This window comes from Aquila chrysaetos, chromosome 9, assembly GCF_900496995.4.
Source record: "Aquila chrysaetos chrysaetos chromosome 9, bAquChr1.4, whole genome shotgun sequence".
NCBI lineage: Eukaryota > Metazoa > Chordata > Aves > Accipitriformes > Accipitridae > Aquila > Aquila chrysaetos.
In genome coordinates, this window is record NC_044012.1 from 21322235 (window position 1) to 21335396 (window position 13162).

General features: G+C 47.2%; 1 protein-coding gene across 2 annotated transcripts in view; it reads left to right on the plus strand.

Moving 5' to 3' along the window:
- The window catches only part of GNAO1 (G protein subunit alpha o1), a 148167-nt gene that overhangs the window by 89530 nt on the left and 45475 nt on the right, over window positions 1-13162 (plus strand). For both annotated transcript variants that reach the window (XM_030023999.2, XM_030023998.1), the window contains exon 4: window positions 7317-7477. In XM_030023999.2, the coding sequence (XP_029879859.1) occupies window positions 7317-7477 (161 nt within the window). The remainder of the gene's footprint in view (window positions 1-7316; window positions 7478-13162) is intronic.

A 13162-nucleotide genomic window follows, 5' to 3' on the forward strand; every position in this document is an offset into this window, starting at 1 on the left:
TTTTACAAATGCCCGGAGCTGATGCAGCTTCCCCACCTGCTCTCCCACTATGGGATAACAGGCATTTCCCTGCCATTTACTGCGACACAAATACTCCAGTGCCGTTACATTTTATGGACTTTTACCCAGCAGAGATGATTTTACAGAGAGGAGAAGGGCATGTGGCTGCAAGGAATTTTTTCTCTCAACTTTATGTGTTTCCAGCGTCCTCCTCAGCACCGTGGCAGAGCACTTCCCCGCAGAGCATGAAGCCATGCGGCTAATGTCCCCCATCTGTGACTCTCTCTCTCATCCCCTCCCTGATGGGCAGTGCTGTCTGTGCCTGCACGGCCTGAAAGTCATCAGCGAGGGATGATGTTTGGGCTTGCAGGTTCCGTACCCAGCCCTTTTGCTCGGTGCTTGTGGGCCAGAGGACCCATCAAAGCATCCTGCTCTCAGAGGGACACTGGTGGAGTTTGCAGTGGCTCTCGGTCTCTCAGGGATGCCATCTTCTTGAACTGGAAGTGACTGGGACAGACAGAGCGCCATTTTCTCACCTTCCATCGCAGCTAGTGGGTCAGGACCTATTTTGAGACCATTTAACACGTGTTTTCTGGCTTTCCCATCCTTGCTTGGAAAAATCACGTCAGCTATCCACCATGTTTGTCTCGCCCAGCTCAGGAGCACTTCTGAGCATCTCAAGAGCAGGGGAAGAGCCTATGATTTCCTAGAACAAAGCAAACTTGGGAAATGACTTGCCCTTCAGTGGCATCCCTCCTGCAGGTTGAGTTCTGTGTTGTAGGGTGGTGGGGTTTTCTGCCTCTCTGGTGAATGAAGTGCTATTTCCTACAGGACATAGGACTGTAGGAACTCTTACAATGGTGGTGGCCAACTGGCAGCCCAAGAGCTTGGTCTAGTCCATGCATTATCCAGTCCCTGGATTGCCAGATAGTCAGTAGTCCAAGCAAACAGGGAATATTATTTTATGTGTGTTGCAGGAGGGGAAAAGAAGTTTATACCCACGTAAGAGCTAGCAAATTTTATTTGATCAACTACAGTATCGTACAGAATGGGTAGGAGTAAAAGTAGTACCAAACAGAAAGCAATTGGCCTGCTTTTAGAGCCATAATAATCTATAATATCAGTCCTGTTTAGCGTCTCCCCAAATAGGAAGCAGCAGACAGAAAAAAACAACTGTAACAAGGTTTCAGGATAGAGATCCTAGACCAAGTACCAGACACACTGAAGTTGTTTGGCCAAGACAGTCAGAGGTGATGGGGCCATCTTGGCTCCAGCAGGATATGAAAACCTTTACTAATTGCTAGCCAGACAGCACAACCTCGGGAGAAGATCTGCACGTCACTGTGGCTGTCAGGTTATGTTTTCTGTACAAAATAGCCTGTCTGCTCACAGACAGACAGCAGCCCTTTGGCGTTGTACCCAGCTCAGCCAACCTTTTTATGAGCTGTTTTACATGAGCAGGGTAGAAGATGGCTAGCGTGACACTATGGAAAGCCAACCATCTCTAACTTAATTTGTTAGGCTTAGCTTTGCTGTGTGATGCAGATTGCTAGAGAGTGCCTCGCTGAGCTTCTCATCAGCATAAACCCATCTTTTCCCAGACCACTGGGATCTGTGTCGGGAGCTTTCCGGATCTGCCTCCAACTAACGAGAGTGCAGAGGGGATGTAGTTTGGGTGCCCACCTCAATATATTTTCTAAAGTGATAGACTTGAATAAGCCACTGGATAGTTTTTTACTAGCTCAGTGCCTTCCAGGGTCTCTCAGCAAGCCAAATGCCAAGGTGGGAGGCCTCAATTAAATGTTCTGAAGGTGGATGGAAGAGTGGAGGAGGAAGGGAGAAGGTTGTCTGTCCTGCGATGCACAGCAGCTGCTTCATGCCAGACAGATTTCCGCAGATTCAGAGGTCAGCTCTGAAACACAGATGTGTGAGAAAGAGAGGGAGAGTGAGGAGGAGAGTCATACATGTAGCTATTTATTCAGAGTCTACAAAAACTCCTATGGACTTGGAGCAGGGCCCTGGTTGTCTCTGGAAGAGGCATATTCACCAGCACTGCTTTGTTTCCAGAATTAATTCAGGCTGCAAATGCCATGAAAATAACTGGGTTTTGCTGTGAAGCAGCCACACTTCAGCTGGGAAGCAGGGTCCAGATTTCTGAGATGCTCTGTAAGGAGGAGGAGGAGGTTTTCAGTTTATGAGCCACATTCTGCCCCCAAGTTATGGGACCTCGTTTCTCACTGAAGTAGCAGGGGCACATACCGCTGTGCCTTGAGGTCAGGATCTGGGTCCCCCAAGAAGGTCCCCCTCCAGGGACATCCTTTGTAGATGCTGGATGTTTTCAAGACATCAGTTTAATTTCCCCCAGGTTCCTGACTGGTGATGGCCACTACTTTTTTCACGAGGTTGCTTGCTGATAACTAGTGCTGTGCCTCTGATTTGTCTTGCACAGCCAGCAAAATGCAATGCTTATCGTTTCTCCCCACTGTATGGGTTTTCTGAAATGTTCTGCGATGCAGCTTTGAGTACAGCCAGCCACCAGAGGAAATTGCCCCAGTGTTAACCTTTGAGATAGGCTGAGTGACAAGTATGATTAATCAGAGTAAATAACAACAAAAATGATATTTACTGGGATTTAGCTCACCAGAAGGAAAGCAGGGTACAATACGACACACTGGGTCAGCTCTCCTGTGGGTGCAGCTCTATAGGGTTTAGCAGATTTGTACCACATATCTTCACATAAGGCTTTGCCTTTCCCTTAAATTCTCCCCTTCCAGAAAGCTATTCATTTTTGAAAAAAGAAAAAAAAAAAAGTCCCCTAGTTAGTGTCCAGGCAACTTTAAAGGATCAGAGCCAGGATTTACCCTGGGAAGGTGAGAGAGATGGGGATCTGAGTCCCACTCCAGTGCAACTCTATGGCAGCCAGGGCAGGAGCAGCTCTGTTGGTACCTTTGCGGGCACAGGTCATGGCTGGTGGTGAGGAATGAATAGTTAGGGGTGGTCTATATTAGCATGATGAAAAATAACTTGCTTGCAGAGATAAACATGACTGCCAATAATGTCAGGCTGCTAGGAAGAGCCCCTCTCCCTTCCAGCAAGGTAACAAATTAATTGGGCTATGTGGCTGTTGCAAGTGAAGTCGCAAGTTTGCTTGCTGAGCACAGCCTGTGTGCTTGGTGACAGTGACATATGGGAGACAATTAAATAACTGTGGTTGTGTCCGGGTTAGTGAGAAAACAGATCCCCTTATGAACTGGATTTATACTATGTGGCTGGTGCAAAGGTAGACACACAGCCCAGGGTTAGAACGGAGACACACTGACTTCCCACTGTTTACAAGCTTCTTGTTCACATCTGCCTATGGATTTCACTGTCGTATAAAACCCCAGCCTGCCCTGGCCCTACAGAACCCTCCCCATTCCCCAACTGGTGTGGAGGTTTGTTCTTCAATGAAGGGTTATTTGGTCTTCTAGCTTGATGGCTAAAGCCTGGATGTATAATTTACCATCCCAGGGTTTCTGGGCTCAGCTGTTTCCCGAAGCCAAGCCCAGCCTGCCAGCTCCAATTCTCCCACTGCAGGTGGACACAGTCAGCATTCAAGAGTGACACAGAGCTGAACAAATCCTGCTCTCGGTAACAAATAACCCAAACGCAATCAGCTCGGAGGTTAGGGTTTGACCCCCTATGGAAAACACAAGCCGTTGCGAAGTGGCAGCGGGACACACGGGAAAGCCACAGGGATGGGCTGGGATGCTCCTACCAAATAAGAACCAGCCTGAAGGAGACCAGCCCAACCCCTTGTCCTCCTCCCAGCCAGCGTGCACCAAAGGGACGGAGACAGAGCAGCTGGGGAAAGGCAGAGGCAGCAGTGGAGGAAGCAGCCCTGCACCATTTTGTGGCTCCTTCCAGCAATCCCAGGGGCAGAGCGCAGCCTATTTTTAGCTCCCCAGGTAGCTGAAATACCACCGTGATATTCATTAACAAAAACCCCGTTGGATGGGAACTGCAAGGCGGGGGGGCAGGGGCTGGTTGGTCTGTTTTGTTTTGCTTTATTTAATTGCTGGCTTCAGTACAGAGGCAGAGCATGGCGGGAGGCTCGGCTCCTCTCACCTCGGGAAAAGCAGGAGCGCCAGACCCGGGGGAGGCGGGAAGGGAAAAGTCAATCAGGCAGTATTTAAAAATCTACCTGCTGGGCCCAGGGGGGGCTGGAGATTTTAATGTCATTCCCAGCTTGAGATGCAGCCTGGAGAGTGAGAAAAGAAAGGGGTATCTTCTCTTCTTGGATCCTTAATTGCTCGTTAAATCATCTAACAAATGCCTGAACTCCTGGATGGCCCCATGCTCCTTGACAGAGGGGCTTCATCCTTGGCAGGGGGGAGAAGTATTTTTAAAAACACTCATTTCACCTGCTTTTTCTGGGTCTATAAAATTGAGAGTTCAATGGTTCACCCTGCAAAATAAAACTAAGTCTGGAATGTTTTTATTACCATTCAGCAGGAGCAATAAACTTTCCTATGAGCCGTTCCCCTGCTCCAGCCTGTCAACTCTCGGTCTGCCCTGCAGGCAGCTGCTTGCACTGCGGGAGCACAACCTCTCCCATTCCCAGAAGGGACCTCCAGTGACTGCAGAGGAGCATGTATCCCCTGCCCTACAAGCTCAGCCCTGCTTCTGGCCCAAGCGGATCTGATAACCACAGCCAGAGATGCCTGCCCCTCGTCACTCCCCTTCTGCCCTGTCATCGCTGTTCATCTATGTTTTCTGCTCAAACCCTCTTGCGTTGGGTCTTAAATCACAGGGGACTGCCACAAGTCTCAGTAGTGGAAAAGGTGAGGCAGCACAGAAAATGTGATGACCGTGCCATTCCCTCTGACGCTTTGCAGAAAGCAACCTGCAGTTAAGTTCACAAAGCTCAGAAGAAGCCCAGACCCTGCCCATAACAGCTGGAGAGTTTCAAATGTGCTTTGGCATCGCAGTCAGGTGGACAGATCTGTGACTTACACCTATAATCCCCTGCCCAGTAGTCAAGATAACATACGAAAGACCTCCTTCCTACCTGACTGAAAGCATGGATGCTTTTTCTGAACCACCCATGCAGAAGTAACAGGGCCACACCAGACTGCAGCCCCAAGCGGACTGGCCATTAGCAGGTTTTGTGTTATTTAGAGTCCGTGAAAAAAGCAGAATTACAGCTCCAGCAGGGCAGGCAGACCATACTGATGATTTATGAATATTCACTGAGCTCACGACGCACTCCAAGGCAGAAAACAAGCTTTTGAAATTAACTGAACTCTTCAAGGTTCTTCGTTTGTCTTGGCTTTGAGGTGTGAGTCACCAATACTATTTCTCCGAAATGAGCAGAGTCTGTACAGAGGGCTGGGAAGATTCCTGGGCACTAAAATGTGAAGTTAAGTATGCTGTGAGAAAGACTTTAAGTTCATAAAGTCTTCAAAGCATAGAGACTCCACCCCATGAAGTTTTATGGGATAGTGTCTCCATACAGTACTGAGACTTCTTCAGCCCGTAAAGTCTGGATGTTCAGGAGACTTGAGGCTCTTTCTCTGAGCATTGAAATCTCCAGCAACTTCAGTCGCCAGTGCTAGCAGTTTGGTGGCCTGCAATTTTTCAACAATTTCAGTGTTCAATAAAGAGAGGCCTGCAGAGGACTTTTGATCCTGGCCACGCAGGCTATGTCATACACCTTGTCATTCCCACCCACACAGTTAGGTTACTGTGGTGCTCTTCAACACTGGCGCTCGTCCACTTCTAATTGTGCCCGTGACCTAAGAAATAATCTGCTTGCTTTGCCACAAAACCTGTAACATCTTGTCCCCAGTGCTCAGGCGGTACCCAGGGAGAGCAACCCATTCAGCAGTTGGGCTTTTCCCATCATAGCTGCTAAATCTGAGCATCAGACAGGAGCATCAGCAGCACCCGGCAGGGCAGAGGACCAGGACAGAGCCTGTTGTAGCCAGGAAGGATGCAGCAGCTCTTCCAGCAGGAGATGCGTGGGCTCCCCAGGAGCTGCATGCCCAACTGAGGGTGGCTTTGTGCTCACGAGATGGGTCACTGTGATGGACAGGGGTTGTTTGTCCATGGGACAGTGACAGCAAAGCATGGGCACTGCCTGCACTCCCCTTTGCGAGACTCATGTTTCTGGTCAGCGTTTGCTGATTTAGACAAAACACCCTGGAAGGCGAAGACTTCCACCTGCGTTTGTCCAAGAGTGGGTTTGATCTGGCAGAAAAGAGAAAAGGTAATAAAACCAGGAGGTTGTATTCACTAGTTTGTTGGAAGCACACATAAGGAGTAAGAGCTCCTCTTTTCCAATTAATTACAGCAATAATAATTGGTTTTGTTTTGGCTGGTAAAAATACAAGACTATTCCAAAATTTTCAAAGCAATGAAAGAAAAACTGCAGATTAGCCAACACCCCTGGGGTTTCAGGAGTCTGTGGGGGGTCTGGGAGATCCATTTACTGCAAATCAAGCAGAGGGAGGTCATGAATTTGGGTGTCCTGCTTTGCAAATGAGTGAAGCATCAGCCACTGTGGACTCTTACAGTAGGGCTGAACTCAGCTATTCCAAGGCTGTCTAGACGTTCACATCCTAAATCTGACACATCTTCCGGATCCAAGTTGTGTCAGAACGCTATCCTCCATGAAAAGTTGCTGTTCCAGCGAATCACATTTTTCTCACCAAAAAAGATTCCATCCAAAACCAGCCAGCTGGCCCTGCCCTCACTGCCATACTCCTTAACCGCGGGAGATTCCTCTCCCTCTGAGTCACAAAGCACAACAGCCAGCCAAGGTGGTCTGTGTTAACATGAATTAGCCCCTATAGCAGAGGCTCATAGCAAAGAACAAGAATTCAGGAAAAGCAAAAAACCAGCATCTCTGGAGCCTTTCTGCTGTTCTTTATGATACAAATGGCCCCTACTTCAGCAAGGTTACACACTCGGTTAAAACAGGTATTGTTGCAGGATATGCATCACTTTGCTAACAATTTAAAATATACTTGTACATATATGAATTTCCTTCTGTTCCCAAGAAGCTCCACACATATGCAGTGCCGACTGGTTTGTCTGCTGAAGAGAAATATTTGTTGACGTGAGGTGGATTGCACAAATAAGCCTTTCCTTGTGTCTTCCTTGCTCCATCCTCCTTTTGCCCTTTCTGCCAGATTATACAGTGTGGATCCTAAAGCCCCATCCCAAGAAACACAGCCTCTTTACTCCTGATGGTTTGGTGAACTGTTTCTGAAATCTCTGGCTTCCAATTCTGCCTTGAGCATCTATGTAACCTCTTGTTCTTTCCTCTGCAGGCTGATGCCAAGATGGTCTGTGATGTCGTAAGTCGGATGGAGGACACAGAGCCCTTCTCTCCCGAGCTGCTGTCAGCTATGATGAGACTCTGGGCAGACTCTGGGATCCAAGAATGCTTCAACCGATCCCGGGAATATCAGCTTAACGACTCGGCCCAATAGTGAGTATCCCTGTCCATAGTCTTTTGTGTCAAGAAGCTGCATTTGGGCTTGTTAAAGTTTTAACTAAAGTTAATGACCTCATAGGAGTGGATCTGAACACAGTTCTGCTTACAGACTGTGATGCATGTTGTGTCACAGGCTACTGCAAGGCAGAAAGGATCAGGCAGGACATTCATGTCCCCTCTGACCAGTCTGAGGTCAGGTCCGTGACCCCGAGGCCAGGTTCCCAAACTGCTCCCTAATGGCTCAGGGTAGGTTCCTACAAAGATGGGTCTAGTGAGCAGAGGCAGACCAACCCATGGATGTGGCTGGTGACTTCTTCATTTGTCTGACAGACAAGGGAAGGGTGTGATCACCTGCTTGGTATAGCAGTACAGCTCTTGGCTTTGCTTTTCTGATAGTCATACACTGTACTGATAGGCAGCTGGATTACAGCCAAGGCTAAGGAATGTCTTTGCTTTTACAGTGGCATTGTGTTATTCTCATAATACAGTCAGTAGCATCTCTACCATTAGGGACCACACCCAGATTTTGTTTAATGGTGATTGTTCGAATCCATGGCTTCAGTTCTTCCTGTCATAAGAACAAGACATCTACCCATAAATGGCTGCTCTGGCTCTGAAGAAACATTGAGTGCCTCCCCAGTTTCAGTTAAGACCCATTTCTAATGATAATTCATCCAATCTGTTTGCCTCTACCTAGGCAAGGAGGCTAAAGATTTTCACCCCATAATTTCAATCACAGCAGCTATTGCAGTCAGGCAAAATGTCCCCTGGCCCTGTACTCTGTCCTGGGCAGTAGTCAGTAAAACATGGTTAAGTATAAGCATAAGGAACAGGCAAGCACAGGGTGGTCGTTTCCCCAGTTATACCCTTGGACCTTTTGATAGTGAGGAAAATAGAGGCTTCCCTAAATGGTGACAGGGGAATGCTACATTCATGCTTTTGGCTTTCACAATATCCCATGTCAACAAGTTCACCATCTGACTTTTATGCACTTCTGGAGTTGTTATTGTGTGTTTGGATTGTCTGGCAACTCTGCTTAGGGTTTTCCTGGATATCTATCAAAACACGAACTCAAGCACCAGCATGGCTGATGGTTTTGTTCTGTGTGGTGGGCCTGATCATCCCCAGTCTGCACCAGCTCTTCCCATCCAAGCTGGCAGGGCAGTTAGGGAGCGCAGGATTATTTCTGCTCTTGCGGTGCTGCAGCAGAAGGCGACTGATGACACATCACTTGGCATTGACCGAAATCCAAATGGGAAACCTGCAGAGGTGTGGTTGGTGTCACAGCATCCTACCCAACCATTTCTCACCACAAGCGACTGCATCTCAGTAAGGAACCTGACATTATGCTGCCTTTTAATCACTACTAGGTGGACGTCCATGTTTAATCTATATTTCATTGGCTGTAATAGCAAAATCAGCCTTCTCTGGCCAGCAATTTATTTTTTTTTTCCCAACAGAAGAAGGGTCTGGTGGCATAAACATACCTTTAGAGATATAAATGATATAAAATGCCAGTCCTAATTGCATTACAACCTTGTGGAAAATTCTTCAATTGTTTTAGAGCCAATTACCTTGAGGAAAGTATTTTGATTTTCCTTCCATGCAAGATAGCAGTTGAAAATAATAAGCATAGCCCTCCCAATGTGACCAGCTGCTGGGCAATTCATCAGCAAGAGCTCTGAAACCACAAGCAGTTTCTAGACATCAACTGAAGAGGCTCTGTGCTGTGGTATTCCCAGCAATATCAACGTGTGGTTGCAGCCCAGCAAAAAGAATTTCGGTGACTTTAACAAAATCCCTTGCATCCAGAGGAGGATGCGTGATCCTCCTTGCCAGGGCAGGGCTGTGCTGTCTCTCTCCATAGCAAAAGTGCTATGAGACCATAGTCCTTCACATTTACAGACCTGCTGCCATTTAGGAGCTTCTGGTGGTTCCGTCACCAGGAGCCGAGATGCTGTCACAGGGCAGGGCACTGTAGCATGTCCTGCTGCACCTCTAGGCCCTGGTGCCATCACACCAGATGGTGATGCAAGTGAGAGCTCAGTTGGCACTTATTCACGCCCAGTGGACTCCCAGTGAAAAAAGGCATATTTTTCATTTAATCCTTCAATGCTTTGGGTTGTTTTCTTCTGCATGAGTGAAAGATTTCAGACAGTTTTCTATTTTTTTTCCCCTCCCTGGGAAAGGGCTTATCTTTATTGACACTGATATTGGATTTAAAACAGTAGCAACTACAAAATGTGTTTTCATTAGGGCTGAGAAAAATAAATTCCAGACAAGAACTGAATCTGAAGTTTCCCAAAGTTTGAAAAACACTGACAGGCAGTGAGCTGGACTAGCATCACTCTTGTTTCAGGCTTCTCTTGGTGTTAAGCCATAGGGACTGGTGTTTTGCTGCCAGAAGGGAAGTTTGCTCCAGGAGTCAGAGATCATGCTTCACAGCTGCTTAGCACATGTCGCCAAGCCTGAAGGCATCAAGTGACCAGGTCCTGTCATGGCCAGCACAAGTGGGACCTTCAGGAGTGGTCCAGGCACTTCCCTTTGCCCCAGAAACCACCCGCTGAATGCCCTGAATGCTTTTCAGACACGCCCCTCCACTGCCTGGCTCTTTCTAAGGAACCACCACTTGGTGCTTCTGCAAGTCAGTGCTGCTGTTGTCCTACATTGTTTTTCCAGTGCTTTACCTTGATTTTTTTTTAAATGGCTTAAACAACAGGCCTTCTGTTATGGCCCCTGGGAGAGCAAGTCACAGGCTAATCGACAGCCTGCAAGAGCTAGCAGCATGGCTCTTGCTAGTCTATCATTAATTTCACTGAAAATAGATTTAATATTTTGTCTTAACCTAAACAAGAAGTGAGTAATAGCTCTTCTCTGCTATCAAAGATGGGCAGGAGGGCATTGCTTTCCACTCTCCCATGCATGCCTGCCTAACAGTGGGGACTTCCCTGTAAAGCTTTGCTTCTTTTAGGCTCTAAAGTCAGCCTGTCCTTAGCAAGGATTTCATAGCTACTGCAAAGGAATAGTAGAAAACAGCACTTTTGCAAAGAAAAAACATGACCGAGGAAGAGGGGAGGTTCTGTAATGGGCCTCCTGTGTCTTGGACACAAGAAGTAAAAGCATAAGGACAGCAAGGGAAAGGAAGAGAGTAAATTGTAGCAGTTGGTTTAATCTTTTTTTTGTTACTGCATTTTTTCATTGTTCCCTAAGGCAAATTTACGGGTGGGTTGAGTTCCACATTCCTAATCTCTTGATTATCTTTTTATTCCTACTTCGTCTCCTCTTCCTTTCTTGTCTCCATGCCTAGGAGCTAAATCTACCTCCGATCATCAAAGAGTCTGGGCACTGCTGATGTCTTTTTCTTCTCTAGCCAGTTTCTGTCTGTGGAAGCACATCTGTGACCCACATTTTGCTTTCAAAATCAGCAAAATAGAGGTTTCCAGCTGGTTTCCTTAATCTCCTACTTTTGTTCAGATTTTAAAATTGTCTTGTGTTTCCTGGCCTCGAGTTCCTAACTAGCCTGGTCAGTGGAGTACACTACATAGGGCAAGTTTGATCTTAACCACCCAGGGATGGGGACCTGCTTTGAATGGCCTCCAAACTTCAGGGGGGGAATGGAGCAGACGGAGCATCCACACGAGCACCGGTTTTCCGTGTGCATATCCAAACAGGCACAGGCCCTGCAAGATGTGTAGGCAGAGACAGTTTGCAAGTACACAGACACAAAAAAGCCGGAATCCATCTCAAGTTATTCTCCTCCTGCTTCCAAGTACATTGAAAGATCATTTGATAATGCCAGGGCTGTGAAACTACCGTGAAAATGTAAAATATTCTAGGCCTGCATTCAACCCATACATCTTCACACATATCAGAGGTGTCAGGGCTAGGAAGCTTGTTGCCTTTGGCTCTCTCTGTAGGGAGCGAAGGGAGGGAGAGATGCCTCTGGAGAAGGATGCAGACCTCACTGCTCAGTGGAGAAAGAGAGATGCAATTGCATCTGCTGCTCTACCATAGCTAACCGCAACACCGTCATGTCAACTCTGTGCCAAATACCAAGCCCAGACCAGACAACACTTTGGTCGCTCCATCTTCAAGAATTCCTCTGGCAGTGCCTCATAGAAAAGCAGCACTAAACTCAGAATAAAATACCACAGTGCCTTCCTTCTCACCCTATCTCATGTGGGACCATCTTCTGATCTCTTCTCCTTGCAAAAGAATTGTCTTTGCATGATGGTATCACCTTCCCTACTGATACTTATTGCATCCCACATGCCAACACATACTTTGCATCAAGAAAACAGCTAAGAAAGTAGAGCCAGATGTTGTTGTGATATGGTGAACAGCTTCCAGACAGAGCCCTGACAAGGCAGCTTTGGAACAGGCTGCCAGAGAGGCTATAAAATCTCCATCCTTGGAAATACTCAACACTGAGCCACCTGAGCTAACTTTCAAACTGAATTTAACTTTGAAGTTGGCCCTGCTTTGAACAGGGGAATGGTCCAGATGAACTCCAGAGGTCCAATCCAAACCGGCACTTTTAGGTTTGTCTTTTGGTTTTTTTCCCCTCGTTCTTTCTGTCATGACACCACTGGGTTTAAAAGGGAGAAGGGGTCTTCAGGGTTGGCTGCCATCTTCTTTTCCTAGCCATGCAGGACCATGCAGCTCTATGCTAATGCCCACGTCCCACAAGTCCCATGATCTAAATGTTTGCCTTGCAGGTTTAGACCGTGGGCAAACGTTTAGATCATGGGACTTGTGGGATGTGGGCATTATGCACAACTGTCAGGACATGGTCTGTTTAAATGAGCTGCAATTGCTGCTGGCTCTCTCAGACTGAAGAAAGAAAAATTATAGGTCAAGGTTTTGCATTAATATTCCCGTCAGGTGCGTAGATTCCATTTTCTCATCACAGCTTTTGCATTAGAATATGGTCTTCTGCGTGCCCGTCTTACTCGTGCCTGTCATTTGCGCTCCCTTGCATTTAATTGGAGGGAGCAGCAGCATAAATGGAACAATCCAATTAATTGGGATGACTTGCGTTGCGCTATTTATTGAACAACCCACCTTTGTGTCTTGGAGCCCAAGCACCAATAAAGGAGAAAGGGAAAATACATCACAAGCAGAGATGTAGATACATTTGTCTGAATTTATGGTTTAATTTACCCCTGTAAGTAAATATGCCCACCAGCCTTGAATAATTAAGTTCCCCCTATGATAAGCAAAACGAAACAGCTCGTAAAGGCCAGAGCTGGTTGACTGGAATTGCCAGCCTTGCTCAGTTCGCACAAATGAGATGCAAATAGATTTCCAGGGAGGAGCAGCTCTGCGACGTCAGCTGGTGCCAGGTCTGAAGCAGGGCTCTTTGTGGTAAGTGCGAGGTGGGGGAGATGGTGGCAGGCTGAGGATCAGCCTGGTAGAGTCTAGCAAGGCTTGGGCTTGGTAGAGGTCTCAGGCTTCATTATTATCCTCATAAATTAAGGAATCCCTATGGTTATACGGCTACACCTAGGGCTGAGTGTGAGCTGGAGGAAGGGCACAACAGGAAAGACATTGTCTTTGAAATCAGCTGGATGTTTTCCAGCATCTCACCCTTAACCTTCATCCACCTGGAGGCCCAATTTCACCAAAATTGGGTGCAGTCTCTCCAGGGGCTGCCTCTGTTGACCCAGAGCAGGGTGG